At 43.3% G+C, this 23,379-nt stretch overlaps 1 protein-coding gene across 6 annotated transcripts in view; it reads right to left on the bottom strand.

Moving 5' to 3' along the window:
* Positions 1-1,645: 1,645 nt before the first annotated feature.
* Positions 1,646-23,379, bottom strand: part of scel (sciellin) — an 82,529-nt gene continuing 60,795 nt past the window's right edge. For all 6 annotated transcript variants that reach the window (XM_038817977.1, XM_038817978.1, XM_038817974.1 and 3 more), the window contains 12 exons: positions 22,689-22,772; positions 21,749-21,826; positions 20,326-20,397; positions 18,789-18,863; positions 16,901-16,984; positions 16,122-16,208; positions 14,913-14,990; positions 12,137-12,223; positions 10,883-10,954; positions 9,752-9,860; positions 7,826-7,928; positions 1,646-3,946 (listed from right to left, as the gene is read on the bottom strand). In XM_038817977.1, the coding sequence (XP_038673905.1) occupies positions 3,930-3,946; positions 7,826-7,928; positions 9,752-9,860; positions 10,883-10,954; positions 12,137-12,223; positions 14,913-14,990; positions 16,122-16,208; positions 16,901-16,984; positions 18,789-18,863; positions 20,326-20,397; positions 21,749-21,826; positions 22,689-22,772 (946 nt within the window). In that variant the 3' untranslated portion in view covers positions 1,646-3,929. The remainder of the gene's footprint in view (positions 3,947-7,825; positions 7,929-9,751; positions 9,861-10,882; positions 10,955-12,136; positions 12,224-14,912; positions 14,991-16,121; positions 16,209-16,900; positions 16,985-18,788; positions 18,864-20,325; positions 20,398-21,748; positions 21,827-22,688; positions 22,773-23,379) is intronic.

Here is a 23,379-nt window from a genome sequence, read left to right on the forward strand (position 1 = left end):
CCTCAGGTTAAATTACTACCAGTCAGCTCTCCCCCATCAAAGGAGAGAGCAGCCTCTGGTCATCTGGGGTGATGGCGACTTTACTTACATGCAGGACTTCAATGCACAGAGTGTGCAAAGTTCTTTCCATCAAAAGGCTGATCTGAAACCTCTCCCGTTCTTAGCTCCTGCCATTGGCATGTGTTGGGAGGATTTGGAGGTTGACACTCAACCTGTTTGGCCACATCATGAATGTATTTTTCTTGGCCATTAAGTCCTAAGCTTCTGGCTTGGACGTAAGGATGCTACCCATTGTAACACAAGACGTTATGTACGGATAGTTCAATATTGTTCAATAGAGATGCACGGACACACACATACGTATACATATATGATACATATACGTATACATATATACGTTGTAGGGGTGAGACCCACGCAGACAAAATGTGCAAATCCCACATGGACAGTGACCAGGGGCCGGGATTGAACCCGGGTCCTCAGCACCGTGAGGCAGCAGTGCTAACCACTGTGCCACCTTGCCGCCCTCATATACGTAGTGATAAAACAGTGAAAAGTAAGAATGGTCGTGGGTGTAGAGTTTTGAGGCAGAAGCTGACAGGGATTGCTTATTGAACTGCAAACCTTTTCGAGCATTCTGTCCAGCCATACAAAAAATGGAGTCACTGGCAGAACCTCCCTAAGACATGGGAGCAATAATCAAGACGTATCAGGGTTGCTCTTAAGAGCTAAGTTACTGAGGGGGAAAAATGGTATTTGTCACAAAATAAATAATTGTATTTCTTCGAGACAGCATTCTTAACAGAAGAGATGCAAGAGCATTTGATGTCAGAATTGATCGTTTTACCAAGCAATTTCCAGTTGAATAATCAAAAGAAAGAATTTTACTCCCAAAGTGAGGACATGAATTGCTGAAGGACTGTGACGATTTGCAAAAAGCAATTCTGTACATAATATTATACACAACCTCCAACCACAAGGTGGCAGTGTAAACCTACCACTTGGCCCTGTGCCTGGGGAGTTGGTAGTAAGTTGCGTTGATGGATAGACATATTTTGCAGTAGCTCTAAATGGTTAGTTAGTGTTAGTAGTTTGTTATCTTATTGATTCTAGTTACCTTTACCACGCAGATGTTTCGTAATAAATTATTTAAACTAGATGTGCATCATTAATATCAGCCAGTGTACAGAACCTGAAAAGGATAACTGAAGCTGGAGCCATTATTGGAAGGGGATGATGGGAGCTGTTACGTTTACAAGAGAAATTGAAGAACTTGGTCTCGATATTTTCATTGCCCAATGGAGAAGTACAAGTAGTCTCACACATCAGGGGCACGAATTGGAGAATTGGGTAAAATTTCATTGAGCTAAATCCAATGTTTCTTTGAGGTACTGAATATACATGAATAGAGTGAAAATATTTTCAAAAGTACCGAATGATGAATAAGGAAAGGAAAATATATGTAAGGTAAACTAATGCATGAAATTGACTAAATGATCTGATACAATTTTGTGAATGTTATCAGAAAGGATTTGGCTGTCAAATAAAACTTCAAAAATAATTTTTAAAAATCGAGAAGTGGGGTGATTTTCAAGTGACTAACGGAACACCTGCATAATTAAGAACAACAGTATTTACCAATTGGTCAGTTCTTTCTTTTTTATTAACACAACATTACAGCTCATTAACAAACTACCTCTGTGCCAACATATTCTCTTCCTAAATATTCATGCATTAGTACATAGCACATTTTACTGAACACATATCATTTTGTAAGGGGGTTCTCGTTGCTTGCTTCTGACAAATGATAGAGGCATCAGAATATTGTTTCTGCTAATGCACTTATTCTCAGCACAGGAATTCTTTTGTTTAAATCTAAATTCACTGTGGGTGATAAGAGGCGCTGAGAATTCAAGGCAGGACAAGCTTTCAAAGGTTTTATAAAAGCTCATGTCATGGATGTTTACAGCATGGAAACAGGCCTTTCAGCCCACCTTGTAATGTCTTCAACTTTACTGTACATTTCCTGTGATGCAATTGGGAAGCCAGCAATTCAATAAATGCCAATTGAGCCTCTCGGGTTAACTCCCCAGTGAACATGAAAGTGAGATCTTCCAGCTGTTCATGCCAGTGGGATCTTCCGGCCCCGCCGATGGCGCAGCCCCTCCGCGGGCTTCACAGCGACATGTGGTGGGTTCAGTGGGAAATCCCATTGACAGCAGCGGGACAGGAAGATCTCACGTCGGCGAATGGCGAACCGCCTCCCGCCGGGGAGGACAGAGAATCTTTGCACTTCTACAGATGATGCAAAATATATATATATATATGTGATATGAAAGAATTCTGAAGATATGATTGCCATGGATCTATTGATTCCACTTTCTTTTCAAGTCCCAACTAATATGAATAATGCCTTTGTACATTGAAACCTAAGCTATCTTTAAAAATGTGAAACTCGGTAGGCCAGATTTTCTTGCTGACAGCAATTGGTTGTGGTGTTACAAGTCGCAGAACCATGACTCTTTCCTTATTTTGCTTGCTGCTGCCAGGAGCAGGGCAAGGTTATACAGATTTTAGCTCAAATCACTTGTAAGACTGCGCCCCAGTCCTGAAAATGCCTGATTACTCCTCTCTGCAAACAGAATGATCTCTATAAATTACGGTGCAAAAATACGTCACCACAACTTGATTGGGTAGATGCTTTTGTGAGCATGTTTTAATGATCTTGCCAGCGATGTGAAGAGGAGATATAATCAGATGCAAAACTATTCCTGTAAGAGGAAAATCTGGCCCAGACTGTTTGTTACACAGATATCCACAAAGAAATGAAATAAAATGCTAATGACATTTACAGATTTTCTTTACCATACAGAAAACATAAACCTCCTTAAAACCACAATTTAATAAAGAATTATATATAGAAGAGATGGCATTAGCTTCAATGTTCATTTTGAATTCCTGCTCCTTGCTGTTAAAGAACTCTTTTTTTTCTCAAATTAACTGAAGAAGAATTTCACAAATCTTCAGTTTGCCTGAAACTGATAGTTAAAATTCAGAAACGCCGTAATACTGAATTCATAACAGTGCCTGCCTATTAAAGACACAGTGTTGTCATAGTAATTAGGGTGGGTACTTAGCACAATCATCAATGTCCTGATGTTACTGTGTGGCAAATGTCACGCCAAACACTATTTACCTCAAATTTTTCAAATAAAAGTAAAAATGGTTCACAAGTTACCAAATAAGCTGTGGTGCTAAACACACCATTTCTGCAGCAAAGTAGTCGTGAGATGCTGCTTCAATAACTGAGCAGGTCTGAACTCTCCAATAAAACGCATGCCATTCTTTCAATGTATTTTACTTTCAAGTCATGCAATTCTGCCAGAAATCTGGATATATTTTTGGTGTTACAGGCAGAACATTGAAGATTTCAAATTGATCGGCATAAGTCATTTTACTTTGTCACCTAACCTGTCGATCTTTTATCATTTGGGGAACACATTCTGCTTTCTACATATAGGAAAGAACACAAAAACACATAATAGTTATCCAGTTGCAATAACATGGGCTGGTGAACATTGTTTTGAAAAAGAAAGCACACTGGGTGTTATTATGCTTGACTAAATGTACATTGGTCAAACAGAAAAAAATATTTCAAGGATATTCTTTAGGAAGCGACTTCACTTTCACATGATACAGGTCCCTTGTTGCAGTTTGCCCCAGGATAAAATATACAAGGAGTATTTAGGAAATACTAGTCCTCATTTTGAAATACAATTCAGAAATTACAATTAGAAAAAGCAATTACAATTTGTATAAGAGATTTTTCTAAAATTCATAAAGCAGTCTAAAAAGATCCACCTAACCCTAATAAATCTCAAAGTGTAGAGTTGTCATTGTTCAGCCGGTGCTCTTGTCTGAGTGTCAGTTTAGTATGACCTTTGCACTGCAAAAAATGTAGAAATATTATTCAGATTTAAAAACCATTAAAACATTCCTTTGTCCATGTTTTTAATTACATGTACATCTATTTTGCATTAAGGAATGAACACAATGGCCTGGATTTTGCAGCGGCAATGAGGGGGAAGCTGTCAGTATTCACTGTCAGACCGCGTAAAAAGAGACGGCAACACGGTGGCACAATGGTTTGCGCTGCTGCCTCACAGCGCCAGGGACAAGGGTTCGATTCGGCCTCGGGTAACTGTTTGTGCAGCGTTTGCACTTTCTCCCTGTGTCTGCGTGGGTTTCCTCCGGGTGTTCCATTTCGCCCGCCCCCTGCCCAACCACTGTCCAAAAATATGCAGGTTAGGTGGATTGGCCATGCTAAATTGCCCCTTAGTGTACAACGATACACAGGTTAGGTGGGGTTACGGGAATGGGGAGTGGATGTGGGTGAGGTGCTCTTTCAGAGAGTCGGTGCAGACTCGATGGGCTGAATGGCCTCCTTCTGCACTATCAAAATTCTATGATTCCACGATCTTGAGTTTGTGCATAAGCTGTTAAACACAGAAATCCATAAATTGTTTTCTGAGTCCACACTTCCCCATTGGATACCCTGCTGAAGTCACCATAGTTTCAATCGATTATAAATCATTGAGCTGAGGAGTCTTTGCCCTTCTGATGCTAATAGTCTCACAATAGAAACTGATATACCTTCTTGAATGAAGTGTACCCATGTTTTTAACAATATACAAAAGTCATAATTACTTAATGAAAATCTCTCTGGCCCTGGAAACTAATTTTATGTTTATTGGATAGCAAATCTCTCCATTGTGTAAAAATGAACATTTAAAATATATCAATTTTCCAAGATTGTTTATGATCATTTAGTTTCTACAAAAATCTCATGTATCTGTCCAAATCATGTACATCACTCTCCATAAACCAGTATTACAAAGTGAAGGGCATTTCACTTACTAGGTTACTGTCTACGAGAATGCTTCAATGTGATTGGCTGTTTGCCTTGCTTGATGATATCACTGTTGCTAGGCACCTGGCGATTCCTTCAACCTGGTGCCAGATTCAAACTTACTTTGGGAAAGGGGAAATCAACCCACCATAGTGATTGCTGGATACTTAGGGGCATCTTTTTTGCAAGGTCTGTGACAAATTAGTTGCTGCCTGCAAGATCCGGGCCAATAATCTATACATTTTTTATAACTTGATATTGTTTCCAGAAGATAAAATATCACTGCAAAGTAGGTGACTTTTCACACAAGTAGCTTGAAATATGTTTTTGGGTTTTTTTTCAAGAAATCCATGTGTAAAGCCAAGGTCAATAATACAGTACACCAAATAACAAAGGTGGAAAAGAGTAGAAAAAAAATTAGGGCAAATTAGTTAGTAAATTGGCGCCACACTTGAATTTTAAAGGCTTGAACATTGTCAGCAGAAGGAGAGGTAGACTGGCAAAAGATCCCACAATTTTAGGAAAGAATGGGATAGATTTTGATTTCGTATGACCGTAGAAAACAGGTCGTGGTGAATCAGCAGCCCATTCTGCATCTCTTGGAATGTATATGTTCATTGTCTTAGTGGGAGGAAAGATGGGGAGCGATGCAAAATGGAAAATCAAATCTCTGCGACCCATTTTCCATTATCACACAAAGGTCAAGGTCTACACCAGTGAATGAATTAAGTTTAATAAGATAAAATATGTAAAAGTAAAATATATCAAAAGAATAATAGTTGGCTTAGATCTATTCCATGAACTTTGTGGCTTAAGGTGCAACGGTAATGTTGCACTAGACCAATGGAAAGTTTTGTGTCATGTACAGCAACCTTCATTTCTGCTGCGTGCAGCCAACAGTATAATCTGACACAGAATTCTAGTCTGTCACCATATGGAACGGTCTATGTGGCAATGCAGAGTCATCTTTGGCCCAACTAATGAAGTAAATTGTATATTTAAGAGGGGTTATCACATTTTTAGTAGGAGAACTGACACATTTGCTCTGAAATTTGGAAGTGGTCAGCTTAAGCAGGGGAGTGCAGAATTTCCCCAGCTTTTCCGTTTTCAAGTTGGGGCAATGGGATTGCTGCAAATAACATCACTATAGGACTTGTTGTGCTGTCAATTTTTAACTGTTCCTACAGAAGGATGTTCGTGGCAGCGCAACAGGAGTCAGGAGTCAGGTGTTGATTTTGTTTCTAAAACAAAGGATGTTGAGCCATTGTCTATCAGACTATGAGTACAGTGAGGTCCAGCGATGGCAACTCCAAGGCTAGTTCTGCACTTTCAGTGAAATGTCCAGGAATCTCAAAGTGGACGTAGTGTGATCCTTTTTTTATTGTCTCTTTCGCCCAAATCTGTACTTTAGGTTGCAAAGGCATTGCTCATTAACATTTAAGGTATTTAAAGAATTTTCACCAGCAGCAAAGCTAACGCCAAGGAGTTAAGTTGAAGTTCAACTATGGTGGAATACAGGCATCCATGTATTGACTGCCCAATTGCAAGAAAATCGGGCCAGTTTTCTGCCTCTGATGCAAGTTCACCTCAAGTTAATGCCCCAGATCTTGTTCCACTCTCGCCCACGTCCATTTATGGATGTGTAGAAAGGCAACAACCCTGCTGGATCTGGTTGGCTGCTTTTCAGGGAAGTTTCATCATGATTCCTCCTGTCTCCAACCACCTTGTCCCCCCCCATTGGTCTACCCAGTGAACCCATCTTCAGAGCAATCGGTCAATAATGAAAGCCACAGTGCTGAAGTGCAGTGTTGCAAATGTTGAGGCCCGATCTGAACCTCTCAAATGGGCGTAACACTCCCGTTGCACCATTTTGAAGAAGAGCAAGGAAGTTCTTTTTCATAATAATCTTTATTGTTACAGGTAGGCTTACATTAACACTGCAACGAAGACACTGTGAAAAGCCCCTAGTTGCCACATTCCGGCACCTGTTCGGGTACACGCAGGGAGAATTCAGAATGTCCAAATTACCTAACAAGCACGTCTTTCGGGACTTGTGGGAGGTAACTGGAGCGCCCGGACGAAACCCATGCAGACACGGTGAGAACGTGTAGAGTCGCAACAGTCACCAAAGCCGAGAAGCGAACCTGGGACCCTGGAGCTGTGAAGCAACAGTGCTAGCCACTGTGGTACTGTACTGCCCATGTGTGCTGGTCAAATGTATCCCTCCATCACCATCAGAAAAAGATTTTGTTTGGTCATCATCTCGCTGCTGTTTGTGAGAGCTTGTCATGCGGAAATCGGATTCCCCATTCCCTAAATTAGAACTAATTTCGACATCCCTGCGTTGAAAAAGGACTGGAGAAATACAAGTTTACAAAGATCAGCGAAGATCTTATTTTCTTGATGGGCTGAATGGCCTACTCCTGTTCCTTTGTAATAAGAACAACATAGAACATACAGTGCAGAAGGAGGCCATTGGGCCCATCGAGTCTGCACCGACCCACTTAAGCCCTCACTTCCACCCTATCCCCGTAACCCCTCCTAACCTTTTTGGTCACTAAGGGCAATTTATCATGGCCAATTCACCTAACTGCACGTCTTTGGATTGTGGGAAGAAACCGGAGTACCCGGAGGAAAGCCACGCAGACACGGGGAGAATGTGCAGACTCCGCACAGACAGTGACCCAGCAGGGAATCGAACCTGGGACCCTGGCGCTGTGAAGCCACAGTGTTATCCACTTGTGCTACCGTGCTGCCCCAAAATGTTTGGCTTTCTGTGCATTCTTGTGATTTGCAATAGCACCCAGCTTCTGCAGACCGTTTCACAACAGCTGGAGCTTTTACTGAGATTCAGCTTTTACTGAATTAGAAGAGCAAGATTTAATATTTTATTGACCAAAATTACCTGCCACTTACCCTTTATGTTATCATAGCAGGGTTCACAGTGTACGGTACGGTGGTGAACCCAGAAACTGTCTCCAGCACTCAGATTTTCGAGAGTTGCGTTGCAAATTTGACACTGCAAAAAAAAAAGAAAACATGATTATAATTATTCTGCGAACCACAGTAAACTTCTTTGCAATCAGTGCAAAGCATTCCAACAAAGGCAAATTAAGTATAAGCATACTTCTTCTTGTATGAGCCACAGACCGGAACTAAATGATCTCCCATCATGTCACTCACTTCCCATTCAGGTCAAAGTATAGTTCTGATATTAAGCTGCTATGGTGGAATTGTCTATAGCCTTTTCCTATAGCATCGATGTTCAAATACACCTTGAGGATGGGTTGGAGTGGGAGCAAGCAACATTGACACAAACAGTTTAGAGGAGATGGTGGACATGGTGGTAATGTCACTGGACTAATAATCCAGAGACCCATATTAATGCGCTGGGGACATAGTTTCAAAACCCATAATGGTGGAATTTACAATTTACAAATGGTGGAATTCAATTAATAAAACCTGGGGCGGGATTCTGCGGGGCGGGCAACTCCGGCGCGAAGGGGCTAGGCCGGCGCTGGAGTGGTTTGCGCCTCACCAGCCGGCGCGGAAGGGGCTTGGCGCCACGCCAACTGGCGCCGAGGGCCTCCGCCGGCCGGCGCGAGTTGGCGCAGGCGCGGGAGTGCCAGTGTGTGCTGGCATCATCCCAGCACATGCGTAGGGTGGGGGGGTCATCTCCGTGTTGGCCATCGCGGAGGAATAGCAGCCAACGTGGAGGAACAGAGTGTCCCCATGGCAAAGGCCTGCCCACGGATCGGTGGGTCCCAATCGCGGGCCAGGCTAACGTGGGTGCACCTCCTGGGTCCAGATCCCCCCGTGCCGCCCCGAGGACCCGGGAGGCCTGTTGTAATTTACGCCGGCTGGACCCGCCAAAAACGGGCAGCCACTCGGCCCATCGCGGGCCGGAGAATTGCCGGGGGAGGTTGCTGCCAGCGGCCACCAACTGGCGTGGCACGATTCCCGCCCCCACCAAATCCCCGATGCCGGAGAATTCGGCGGGGGTGGGATTCATAATTGGGAAGAGATTCTACAGGTGGGCACACGCTTGTAATTCCCCAACTCATTGTGTTGGGAAGTGAGAGACTATCAACATGAGGAAAAACTGTGAGGAAATACGTGGCTTGTTTTCTCATTAGTGGCGGCATGGTGGCACGGTGTTGTTCTCACAAGCAACTGGCACTGCTACCTCACAAGTGAGAAAATAACCTGAGGTATTGGGGTGATCTGGACACACACACACTCATCCTTTTACCCTCTAAATCATAATTACTCTTTTCTTCACGTTATAAATTTATTCCTTTGATCTTGCTTTATTTTTGCTCAGCGAGTCGTTTCTTTTCCTCATAGTCAACTTAGAAAAATTTGTGCATCTTCCTCTGTTCGTATCTTTCCAAAATCTGCTCATTGACCTCCTGCATGAGAAAAACATGGAAATGTGACCCCCTCCCCCCCCCCCCCCCCCCCCCCCCCCCCCCCCCCCAAAGGTTGGACAAGCCTGATGTTGATGGTTAAACGGACAAAAAACTTCGACTTTGGGTCAAGTCAGGCATCTTATTCTATGCTATCAGCCAAGGTCAAAATGTTAGAGTGCACATACGGGTCTGTGACACTGCACCATGACGATTTCTTCACCATGGTCACGTTTTGAAGGACGGATTAATCCTGAGTTGATATCCCTCACCTTCCCGCAGGCTAATAGGGAAAAGGTGGACACAACTCCCCATATTACAGCTCAGCAAATTACCACAGGTTCAAATTATATTATTTGGTTTTTTTGGTTAGCTATGACAGTACACTAATCTATAAGAAGCAGTTTTATTATTCTGCAAGACCATCTTATACCTTCAGGCACGCTGCATGGCAATTAATGTTCAGTTCCGCCAAGATCATTTTCGCGCCATTGATGATGGGTTTGTAGCAATGGCTGCACTGGTTTTTATCCGCAGATCTCCTGCAAACCAAACACCAGAGTTTAATACGACGACAATCAAACATTTTTTCAAAGCTATTGCCAAGGTCCTGGCAGATCACCATTATTGCCTGCCCTTATTCGCAACATCCCAAAAGAGAAAATGCTGGAAAATCTCAGCAGGTCTGGCAGCAACTGTCAGGAGAAAAAAGCGTTAGCTCTTTCCTCTCCTGACAGATGCTGCCTGATCACATTTCCTGTCCTGTGTGGGGTCGCATTTCATAATCTAGAGTGAAGAATTTATAAACTGCGAATGTGTTTGTAAAATGTTTCTGAAAATGAAAATGCAACAGATGGGCCCCATTCATCTGGCTAAAAACTGCACCAAACTCACCTCACTTAGAAAATGAAATTAGGGTTAGGGTTAGGGTTAACGGAAGACACTTCCATCCTGCTAGACTGAACTGGATTCATACCTAAATCCCAGTGATGAAAATGCTTTGTTCTGACTCACTGTGCCTCACAATCTTTCTCAAAGCAATAACAACTACAGCTTGTAATTTTGCACTTTGCCGTAAGGAATAACTTACCAAATAAGGTTGATACTAATTAAACTGGAATGCAAGTCCCCAACGTGCTCGCATCTCAGTATCTTTCTCGCGCCATGAGCACACACCCAAAGGTTGCTGAAAAAATATCTGTGCTTGCCATGGCTTCTATCCAGGGCCATTGCCTCTTTACCCTTCTAGTACCAACATCATGGACATCAAAATGTTCGTCATTAATTGTTGTGATATTCAGGATTTCCCTGCCTGAGAACGACAGCATCTAATGGCCCGTAGAAAACCTAAAATCTGAAGTGCCCCACAAAATATTCACTCCCATGATTTCAACTCAGACAACTTTTATTTAAGTCAGATGTGACTGTGCACAGAACCGCAAATGATATTATTATAAGCAGTAGGGAAGTAGTTCAGCAACATTGAACAAGCACCTCAATGAGTTGGGCAATGTCTCAATGGTACAAAATTGAAATAATTGAAAATAATGGCTTTGTATCTTACTTTTCAGCACTGGTGATGGCAGTGGTTAAAGTTATCACTTTGGCGGGACTCTTGCCATCTGAAAGAGATGAGCTGCAGAAACAAACAGTGAATTGCATTAATTTTTCTGTGATCATCTCTTAAAATCTGTATTTTTGTTCCGGGCCGGTTTCCTGGGCTTACATCCGGCATCTTGCAGGCAACACGTGTCCCCCCCACCAAGAAACCCAAAAGCGTGTGCAAAATTGGGCCTCCCGCCTTCTTAGCGATTGAGGCATTATTTATTTTCTTAAATTTAGAGTACCCAATTATTTTGTCCAATTAAGAGACAATTTAGCGTGGCCAATCCACCTACTCTGCACATCTTTGGGTTGTGGGGGTGAAACCCACACAGACACGGGGAGAACGTGTAAACTCCACACGGACAGTGACCCGGGGCCGCAATAAAACCCAGGTCCTCGGCATCGTGAGGCAGCAGTGCTAACCACTGCGCCGCCGTGCCGTGCCCATTAGCGATTAAGGCATGAGAGGTTGCTTCCCTCACTGGCAGTGGTCAAATTGTCAGAAGGTAGGTCTCATTTGGCGGGCATGTTGGGATAGGTGTTGGAGAGGCAGGAGAAGAAAGTGGGATCAAGAGGGGGGAGGCAATGGCTGGTGGCCGATTGAGGGATTAACAGTTCGGGCAGTTGGCAGCTATTCCTTTATTTGCAGTGGCGTGGAGCAGGGCCAGATGTGTAAAATGCCCTGATTCAATTTTTTCCAGGGTTTTTTGGGGCACAGGGCATTGGCCTGAGAAGTTGGGATTTTTGTTTAACACCCAAAACAGGCAGAGCAAGATCCAGTTCCCAGGAATTGACATTCTTCTAATTCTGCCACCTGAACGCATACAGCTATCTCGGCCCGATTGGCCAGAATGATCTCCTTTCAAGCCCTCCGCCTCCACGAGAGGTCAGTGGCCGAGAAATCGGCATGCCAGCGCTAGAATGGAATGATTGGAGGATTCACAAATGCTGAGCCCAGTAACTCATTAACATGAGGCCAGTGGATCCTAAAGGGAAGGCAGAACAGAAATTGGGCCACTGCTGGTGCCCTTGAGGTAATTGAAGGGCTGAGAGTCTTGGGATGTATCGCTCTATCCACTCTATGGCCCAGCAAGCACATTTTTACATATTTGTCTTGATCAGAAATGAAGTGCAGTCATCCCAGGTTTTAAACTAGCGAGATGCTGAAGATGGAGAGAATTCCCGGTGAGATATTGTACAAGGTGGGGAGTACCTGGAGTTCCTGTCCTTCTGCGGAGTATAACTTGATGATCGGTAGGATGGTGTCTCATCAGCTTGAGCAATCTTCTTATCTGGAAGGCTGGGATATAAATATAATTGATCATTTGCTGCATCTCAGTGAAATATATTCTGCTCAGCATTCCTCTTCATATTTGCATATGTTTCTTTGGAACTTTAATGTTTTCAATATATCAGACAAGTTTCACCTCGCTGTTATTGATCTGCGTATAATTCAGCGCTAACAACGTGATTTGAAAGTTTATTGAGACAAGTCTGCAGATTTGGTTATATGCACATCAAAGTGTATCGTGATGCAAGTCAGCAATTGCAGTAGCATGCCAACTTCCATCCCTCTCTCCATAGAACTAGCTGGAGAATGTCTCTTTAACCTGGGTGAAGTAAGTATTACACAACCTTCCCCCAAGCTAATCCATGGAATTGCCACAGTATTAACATGAACTCTTTAACAGCAACCATTCATCTTTATTCTTTGACGTTCATCACCCCTATTTGTTGCTTTTTTTACACCATTCACTGTTTATTTATCAAATTTGGTATGGTTTACTGTCAGGAAACAGAAACAGCCTTAAATCATCTGGATTTGTATTTGTGCGTAATAGAAACAAGGTAATGCTTTAAGTAAGTTTAGTTTTGTGTTTATGCATAAGAAATGGTTAAAATGTTAGTTAGCTTCATGTTAAGCAAAGGTGCCTGCACGTCTGTGAGTTTTGCCCATTTTAAACTGTGCCTGCATTGTGATTAGATAGTTTACGATGTGAAAACAAATAGCGTTTAAAGAAGGACTAGGCTGTTGTTTCGCAATCACAGGCTACCTTAGGTTAGACAGGGTTTTAGGTTTAAGCTGGATCCAGAATTAGCTGGACCGGATCAGAGAGCTTCAAAAAGCAAATTTCCCAAAAGGATAAAAGAAGGTCCAGAAACCAAGGCTGGTTTAGCACAGTGGGCTAAACAGCTGGCTTGTGAAGCAGAACAAGTCCAGCAGCGCGGGTTCAATTCCCGTATCGGCCTCCCCGAACAAGTGCCGGAATGTGGCGACTAGGGGCTTTTCACAGTAACTTCATTGAAGCCCACTTGTGACAATAAGCGATTTTCAAGGAGTTGGGTCACAAATGATGTCTCTGGAATACTGTAAAGGTGAAGGAAAAAAGAACAAGAAGTTGAACATGGTCCTGTTGGGTGAAGCTAAGCAAAAAGCAGAGAGAGTGCTCTGAGTTGAAGAGACAGCTGCAAGACCCAAATTTAAAGAAAGAAGCCAGACATCTGAGATAAATCAAAAGTGTGGCAATGTCTCAAACAGCCTGTGAAGCAGTTGGCATAAATGAGTACCTGAGAGATTAAGTAGAAGCATGAATGTACATGGCTATCTAGGGCAGAGGAATATTGAAAGGAGAGATTGAAGTCCTGGAAGTGAATCCTTGGTGAAGATATCTGATAGAAAGCATTATTTGGGAGAAGTTTCTAAGGCGTGGTTTTCCGAGAGTGGAGTTTGGAAACACTCGTGTGGAAGTGAGAGTTCCAGTGAGACCAGAAGTTATAGTGGGCAGCATCTGTCACTTTGTCACAGAATGTGGTGTGTCTGACCACAGTTGGCCTCTTGGCTTACATGGCCTGTGTACTTACTGAGAACATTCAAGTATAAGATACATTTATGTAACTGGTGTTATCTTTTCAAATCTGTGTACATGTGTAATGATATAGGTGGGGTGACTGAATAATGCATTATAGTTAATCTTTTCTTGTTGAATAAAAGTTTTATTCTTTTGTTAAAATTCAGTTGGCAGTCCTGTGACTCTGTTCATCTACATCTTTAAGCAAAAAAATAAAAGTTATGGTCGATTGAGCCAGGGTTCCATTCTGGGACTTGACTGTCCAGTGGTAACATTAGCTGGGATCGTAACATTACCTTTGTACCTTCACATTAGCAAAACCATACAGACATGAAGAATTTCCATCTGCACTAAGACACGTGAATGGTCCAAAGCGCATTGCTTTCTGCACCATGCCCTCCTCGGTACACTTAAGTGATCTGAACACCAGTAGTGGTAAAATGATAACCAACGTCAAGACATTTCTGCACCTTACATGCTATTGTGGGAACCTATTTTATGAAGCACCTCATTAGCAACATTATAACATTTTTCTCCAAAGGAAAAAACAGCCTGCTGAACATGATGTCAGCTTTGAATAAAGAGTATTCACAAAATTTTGGACAATTGAGCCCTTAATTTATTTTACATATTCTGCCACTGATAAGATATTAATTGGATTCTAATGCCTTCAAGAAAAAAAGTGGGTTGAACAGGTAAGAAACAAAGCACTTTATGGGTCATATTGGCAATCCAGCGGCCATTCTTCATGTGTGGATCGAACCAGTGAGTGTCATCAGATTACTCCTTCATGCAGGGAAGAAAGCTGATCATGAACAGGACTTGTCATTCGTTCACGGCTCTGGGGTTCTCCGGACCCACTGCAGTGAATAGGCTATTTGGCGGAGCGTCAAATTCTCCGCCCTCGCTAGCAGCAGTAGCCGGGCACACTCTCAATGGGCAATCCAGGCCCATGTCTTTACAAGAAGCAGGGCTTCTCTGTAGCTCAGGGGCAATGAGGTCTTCACCACTCCAACTGCAGTCTGCTGACTCAGCAGGAAAGCATTGCTCCATCAGAAAGGATGGGCTATATTGGTTAAAAAGTCTCCAGAATGGACAGAGAGGACAAGAGAAACAGTAGATGCGGGTTGATATAAATACCTGTTTTCCTTGTAGGATGATCGAGAATTATACGGCTCAGGTTCTGTGTCTGGGTTTTGATCATTACGTGAATTAGAGCTGAAACAGACAAACATCCATGTAGAGTTTTTTGCGCTAACTGCATATATATATCTCACTGAACACATCCACTATAAATCAATGAAGTGTCGCTGTGTTCCACATATGAACTGTTAAAGGATTTACCAAGACTCTGAGGGGTAAGGCAAGCATCAGCCAATTGTGTGAAATGGAACAAATCAGAATAACAGGGCGTATAATAGAGTTACAACATTAAAAATTAGAATAAAGTTAAAATTACCCCCAGATGTGATTAACAAGTGCTTTAGCTCAGCAGTGGTCTGTTTGGACAAAACAAATTTGAATGTCTACTTTTGATTGACATTGTTATGAGGTTCCAATATGTTATTCTTTCTGTGATCTCTTTTGTCAATGTCTATATGTTTGTTTGGACAGGATTAAGAGGTATGAAGTGAGTTAAGCTTTTGTTACTGCTATAGGGCTGTAACAAATTCAGTTTTCTTCAAAGCATATTTATGAATGGGTGTTTTATTCCTCAGCATTTTGACACTTGGTATTGTTATATGGGTCGTTGATACATAGTGCGTACTGGATGCGTGGGCATGCAAGGTTTATGGATGTCATGGAAGTGACATGGAGGCTCTGGAGGGGTTATGGAGGGCTTGGACATCGCATGGGGTTGGCATGGGGTCCACTGAGGCATGAAAGGGGCATAGGTAAATACTTTTTAAACTTATCTTTCAAAAAGTTCCCAAATCCAGACAATGGTTCACAACTCCTTGGAGGGGTCGTGAACCATGAGTCTTCCAAAAACTGGCCCAACTCCCACTGTGGGAGAATAATAGATGTCTATCCCCGCAATGGAGCTAACCAGGTCTGGAGTGAGCCTGTACCTTAATCCTGCACCAGCAAAAATTGCTGGCACTAGGAATGAGAGGATCCCCGGAATCAGGTCCCACATACTTTCTTAAACGGCCTCACGCCACGAAAATTCGGGCCTTCTCTCTGTGCTACCACCAAATTACAATACAGCTCTATACAGATTTTACACTTTTTAAAATCAATCTTTAACTTGATGTCCTTGAAGTACATGCTAATTGGTTCATTGTTGACCATGATTGGTTGTAGCTGAGCCCCAATGAAATGTTGATAGATATGCACTGTAAGTACCTGAAGGTCTTGCTTGATTTGTTGTAAGAGGTCGGTGACTTGTAGTCTGAAGGTTCATCTTTGGGCTGAGCATACTCGGTCGAGGACCTAAGATGAAAAGCCCAATTACTGATATGTTCTCTCATTTTGTTTATACAATTTGCCTGCACTTTTCTGATACTTTGTGCTGCAACAACGTTGTGAGTCCTGATTTTCGGTGCAAAAGGCACTCACCCCCATTTTTACATTGCTTTACCCACAATCTTTTGCACCAATTCCAAGAAAGCTCTGCTGCTTAATAGCAACACTCCACTCCCCTGCAAAACATTAATGTTGGTTATGAACGAGTGTAAATTTGCACCGCAAATTTTAGTGGCAGCACAACCCTGTGTCATTTGTTTCACGGTGATTTTTAGAGTATTGTTTTATTGCTCCTCACTGATATGACATTTTATTACTTTTGTTGTTAAAATCATTTCTACGGTGTTAGAATGGGTTACTTTAAAGAATGAAATGCCTCAGTGATGGGGTTTCTGAAACCTGTTCCAGCAAGATCTTTTTCTGGGCATCAAATGGTTAACCTTCCACCATAAAAAAGACATTTTGCAAAGATCTCCGCACTTCCCTTGAGCCCCGATTGTCTCCCGGTTCCTGCTTGTTTTACTGTGTTCTTTTTGTCAGACAGATAATTGTTCTACCGCCATTAGGCATTGTGCTTCAACCTACTTGAGACATTCACTGAATAGCGATTTGAAGACAAATATGACAGGCAACAAATCCTTTATGGAGCGAAGCAATACCTGGTGCTTTTCAAAATGGAATCGGGAGATGATTTTGTGATTGTAGTGGTAGTAGGGCTGGTAATCTCCCAGTTTCCACCCTTCCTATTAAAGAGAGACAAAGTGCATTTCAATAATTATAATGTCGCATAAACTACAAAAATACAATTTTTACAATTCTCCGTTCAGGCACGACTAAAGAGCCTTCTGACGCTTCCCTTAATTGGACCGGAAAGAATAAAGAACAAACATGCCTCTTGAGGTCTACAATGGCATTGAATCTGTAGGCTGACATGTACTTTTTAGAAGATTAAGAGCCAATGGGCACAAAAGAGTAGACCAGGAAAGTCTTGCGAAGAAAGACTTGGTAATGGAAAACGGAAATTCTGATTACCCCCTCCTAGCCTGGAAGCTGAGAGAATATGATTGGGTGAGGCTGGGGTGACCTCACCCCAAATGATGGCCGGGCACTGGGTCTTCCGGGTACACGAGGAAGGAGAGTATTGTATACGTGCCCATGGTAGTGCTTGGGTCCACCTGTCCGCTATAAATAATTGGCTCCTCACTGACCTTGTGAATTCCAGAAGGGTCCAAAGCTGGTAACCTTTGGGGTGTTTGTGATCAGATAGACATGGCTCATGAGAGCTGGCCAAAGTTTTGGTTCCTTCACTGGGTGAGCTGCCTTTGGGACTGAGAGGTCCCGGAAGCCGGCCGCCATTATTTAGATGAAGCCCGAGGACCAATTTCTCGCAATCCTCATGACTCGCCACAACTGAAAAGGAGCCTAAACAATGTTTATTTCTTTCCCCCCACCACAGTTCATGGAGAAGACTAACTTTAAAAATAATCACAAAATCTCAGCCAGGGGAGTCAGGTAAGGCCTAAGATTGCCCAACATCTTGCCAAGAGGGGCGGAAGAGATCGCCCAGAGTTCGTAATCTGAATTCGCTCATATTCCACTGTATTAGCCAGTGACTTCTGGTGAACAATGACCATGTGTGGACATGTTTTGAGGACAATGTTACTCTTGCCTTGAAGTCCTCTGCATGACCAAACTGCCTGCTGACACTCAGTCTAGACGCTTCAATTCAGAAAATGATCCCCCAGATCAAGAACTGAAGCAATGCTAATGCCCAGGAAATGCCATTCCTCCTTCAAGATTTCATGCCCCAAAGAGGGCATTGATGACCATGGACGTCCATTGGATTAGCCCATGGTTATGCTGGACAAAGTACTGCAGTGGTTTGAACCCAAACCTTCTGGCCCACAGTTAAGGACACTACCACTGCACCCCTAGACCTCCAGAAACCATGTTATACTCCATTAAAAGTAAACACCTTCAGAGGATGAGATAAACATTTGGAAAGGGAACAAAGGTTTTTTTTAATTTGTGCATTTTGATAAAAGGTGACAGTCAACCAGCAGCCTGTCTTACATAGAATCATAGAATTTACAGTGCAGAAGGAGGCCATTTGGCCCATCAAGTCTGCACGGGCCCTTGGAAAAAGCACGCCCACGCCCCCACCCTGTCCCCATAACCCAGTAACCCCACCTAACCTTTTGGACACTAAGGGGCACTTTATCATGGCCAATCCACCTAACTGAACATCTTTGGACAGTGGGAGGAAACCGGAGCACCCGGAGAAAACCCACGCAGACACGGGGAGAACGTGCAGACTCCGCACAGACAGTGAGCCCAAGCCGGGAATTGAACCTGGGATCCTGGCGCTGCTAACCACTGTGCTACCGTGCCACCCATTCTTTTCTCATTCCCATTTTTACTGAAGACAATCTTACAGAAAAGTGTGGAGCGATATCTTTCCCAACATTTCACCATGTGTTCCCAACAACTGAACTAAATTAATTCAATATTGTTTCACGTGAATCTCGTGGCTGTATTGTGCAATACCTGGAGCTTCTTGATTTTGGATCATAGGTTTTTGTGCTCGTGGTGGTGTTGGTATTGTCCCAGTCCTCATTGTTGCTGTTCAAAAGGGAAAGCAAATATAAAACATCCTACTGTAAAGCGTAGTGATTTAAAAAGGGTTATGTAGACCCTTTGCGACAGTCTCACCCCCACCATTGCAATTCTACATCTTCAATTTTCATGTTCTCTATTCTTGAGTTTCAGGAACTTCACAGTATGAGGCTAGAGTGACAGATTGAACCAGTTCCCCTTTCCTTGGTGACATATTTCCTCGCTATGGCCCCAAAGTATCTGTTGAGGTTTTGATAAAAGGGGACAGTCAACCAGCAGCCTGTCTTACATTTGATGTATTGGATGGACTGGCCAGGCAACTGGCCAGGTCCATCCAATTCATCAAACCTTGAATACTACTCCCATATCTAGTGCAACCATTACACCGACTCAGACTCCTGTACAAAAGACAAGAAAAGCTTCTTGTTTGTATTTTAAAGAGGCTAGTTAAGTGCAAGTGGTTGTTGACTAAAAATAAATTGGGAATCTGAGTCTTTGATGATCTTAGCTTTGAAATGAAAAAAAGATGATGAGCTTTTCAGGGAAAGAAGTATTTGGCATAAAAGATAACCCAGGTCTCTTGGGATATGGCAGCTCCATCTGGAATCAGGAGGATACGCCTCTTGACAAATGGAGGAAGGACCCAGGTTGGGACCATGAAAGGTTGCAGCTTTTGGTTTGGCTTTAAGACAGCCTTTGAAACATGGGCAGAATTTGACGGCCCCATCATGGCGGGCCAGGAAAATACAGCAAGTCGCTCAGATGACCTTTGACTTCGGTGGGACCAAAACATTCCACCGGCAGGAGGGGCTGTAAAATTCAGCCAATGGTTTTCTCTGGCCTACAAAGCTCATGGACAAGGTCAAGGTGGAAACTGTACTGTCGACTCAGCAAATGACATGGACAGAACAATACAATTGGTTAAACTTGGGCTAGCGCTGGGAAATCAACCACGGCTCCCACTCTGAGCCGTTAGCTCTGAGCTGAAGAAGGGAAATCCTCCAACCTGTCGCTCACTCACTGCCCAGTCACTTGAGCAAGGAAGTGAAGGAGTCCCACTCACCGTGGAACTGCTGTCAGCAACTTTCAGGAAAGAGGGGAGATAAATCAGAAAACACAAATGTAAAACATAAAGGGCGGGATTCTCCGTCCCGCCAGACCCGTTTTATGGCACGGCGTGCCCCTGCCGGCAGAGGGATCTTCTGTCCCGGCAGCCGGCCAATGGGGTTTCCCATTGTGGCCACCCCCGCGCCTTCGGGAAACCCGAGGGCGTGAGTGCATTGCCGGGGAAGGGAAGGTTCCCGCTGACGGAGAATCTGCCAATGTTCAGAAAATTCCCAAACCTATGAACAATAAAATGTCCTGAACCCTTTCCGTTGCAATCTTGATAAGTACATGCAATTTCGTTACAACCTGCAAATTGCCTTAGCAGGAACTAACTAAGGAACATTGTCATTTATCGCAGTACCTCGGGTTTCGTGAGTTGAAGCTTGATTTTGTGCTTGTTGTGGGGCTGGAGTTGAGTTCATCCCAGTCTTCACTAAGCATGTGAAAAAGAAAAATATGTTTCAAATACCACACTGCAAAGTGGAATGATTTCTAAAAATTAAGGATTTACATTTATTTTTCACCGTCCCTCCCATCTCGAAGTGCCCCAGTCACGCTGCATCCGTTGGTCAGTTCTCAACTAACTGAAAGCCGACTGCTTAGGAGAGCGTGATGATCGTCCCTTTATTTCAGCTGGTCTTTAAGGTCTCAGATAAGAAACAGGCCAGGGTTACTACATCTGAGCATCAGTCAATGACAAATGTGCAGACATCAGTGAGAACCAAAACAGGCATCGTCTCAGACGACATTGTTGCCCTTATCAAGGGAAGAATAAGGCTAGTGTTAAGCGCTGCCCACTGAAAGGCACAGTGGCTTAATATGGATGATTTCATCCCATTCTTACAGTCACTCCAGCCCCTGCTATGCAACACAATATTACACCACAGCATGCCCATGCTCGCTACATTTGGATCTTCACAATAGAAGGCCAAGCCGGCTGGCTCAACTAATTCCATCCCAACCCCCTTGACTCTCAGGTACATCTTTGCTCCTCTTGGGAACAAGAACGATAATAATAATAATAATGATAATAATAATCGTTATTGTCACAAGTAGGCTTCAGTGAAGTTATTGTGAAAAGCTCCTAGTCGCCACATTCTGGCGCCTGTTCGGGGAGGCTGATATGGGAGGCGATAGGGCACAGACTTAAGGTGATTTGCAAAGGAAGCAAATGCGATGCGAGAAAAAAAACATTTTCACCCAGCGGGTGGCTCGGGTCTGGAATGCACTGCCCAGAAGTGTGGTGGAGACAGGTTCAATTGAGGCAACAATGTGCAGGGATAGGGCAGCACGGTGGCCTAGTGGTTAGCACAACCGCCTCACGGCGCTGAGGTCCCAGGTTCGATCCCGGCTCTGGGTCACTGTCCGTGTGGAGTTTGCACGTTCTCCCCGTGTCTGCGTGGGTTTCGCCCCCACGACCCAAAAATGTGCAGAGTAGGTGGATTGGCCACGCTAAAATTGCCCCTTAATTGGAAAAAATAATTGGCTAATCTAAATTTAAAAAAAAAAACAATGTGCAGGGACATGGTGAAAAGGTCGGCCATAATACTCATTTGGAGAGCCGGGGCCGACATGATGGGCCAAATGGCCTCCTTCTGCGTCAGAACAATTCTATGAACCTATGATGCCATCACTTGGCTCAGAGCTTCAAAGGTTGCATCAATTGGTTCACAAAGCCCAAGTCCATTCAACCCATCCAATCTTGGAAACTGCTCCCACGTTGGGAGAAATATTTACACCGATTCACACTCAACACTACTGTGTTGAAGTTGCTGTCACAATACCTGGAGTTCTTTGGGTTGAATGTTGATTTTGAGCTTGTAGAGGTGTGCTGGCTGGGTTTATCCCATTCAGTATTACTCCTATAAAAGATATAGTTTTTTTTCAAATATTGCACTTAAATACTTAAGTGACATTCAAAAATTCATGCTTTACTTTTATTTTTCTCCATCCTTCGCCTGTTAGAGCACCCCTCACTGCACAACTTTACCTGCTCCAAATGACTGACTGAAGATCCATTGCTGAGGAGGACCACAAGATTGATCTAGGATCACGGGGAGATTATTTTTACATGGGTGGTAATCTGGGAGGCTGATCACTCAAGTGATATCCTCGCCATATCAGGAATAATGCAAATGGTTGCTTTCTTCGGGCAGAATTAATTGTATGAAAGAACACGTTTGTATTATGTAATAACTGAGCTTCTTCGAAGTTGGATCAAGGATTGTTTTGGAATAGCTGGCATTGTCCCAGGCACCACTGTTTCTGGTAAAAAGATATCATGAAAGACCGTTTCAAAGACTTTACTGCAGAGAACATCGATTTTTAAAAAGTAATTATTTGTTTTGAATTTAATTACTCTCAGTACCCTAATACTCATGTGCTAATGATACACCTGCCCACAAACAGGTAGACAATATTGTCAAGAGTCTGGCACTTGTCAGCGGGGTATCTGATTAACCATTCCCAGGTGAACTGTGATGCATGATTCAGGAGCAAATACTGCCTCACATTCAGCCTAAAACAAAACTGCTGTACTTTTCTTTGTTCTTTGTTTGTTTGTCACCAGCAGATCATCATATTGGGGGGGGGGGGGAACTGTGCCAACAAAGAGTGGCAGAGCACCAATAATTTAAGCATGCATTTGAGGGACTCTGAAGTGGTGCCAACCAACCTGATCCAACTCCAAAATGTCAGCTGTACGAAGGGCACTTCTGAACTTACCTCTTAGATTTGGCTGGCATGGATGGTGACAGTTCGATCAGACTTGAAGTTCTGACTGGAGTCGTTGGAGTGGTAACCGGGCTTCTTAAACAAGAGCAGAATTGGCAAAAGCCACAATTCCAACATTACTGTAATGCTCAGACAGTCTTATACTACCTTACAAAGGAAAAAGAGACCTTGCATTTTTGCAGAAATTCCTCAAGATACTTTCCGCCTCATAAAATTCAGTGACGTGCTTGTCATGTAGTCATAGAATAGAATCATTAGGGCAGCATGGTGGCGCAGTGAGTTAGCACTGTGGCCTCATGGCGCCGAGGTCCCAGTTCGATCCCGGCTCTGGGTCACTGTCTGTGTGGAGTTTGCACATTCTCCCCGTGTCTGCGTGGGTTTCGTCCCCACAACCCAAAAATGTGCAGGCTCTCATGTTAGTCCCTCTCCCCCACCTTTTTTTTACCCAATTCCCTTTTGAAAGTTGCCCTTCAATCTGCTTCCACCACCTTTCCAGACAATACATTTAAGGAATAAAAAGGGTATCTTCATTCCCCCACCCTCCATTTTATTTTTGGTGACAATTAACTTAGATCTATCCCCTCTGGTAATCGGACCTCTTGCCAATGCAAACCATTTCTTCTATTTAATCTTATCAAAGTTTGTTATAATTTTGCACAACACATCCACAACTCACCTTAAC

Source organism: Scyliorhinus canicula, chromosome 14, assembly GCF_902713615.1.
Source record: "Scyliorhinus canicula chromosome 14, sScyCan1.1, whole genome shotgun sequence".
NCBI classification, from domain to species: domain Eukaryota; kingdom Metazoa; phylum Chordata; class Chondrichthyes; order Carcharhiniformes; family Scyliorhinidae; genus Scyliorhinus; species Scyliorhinus canicula.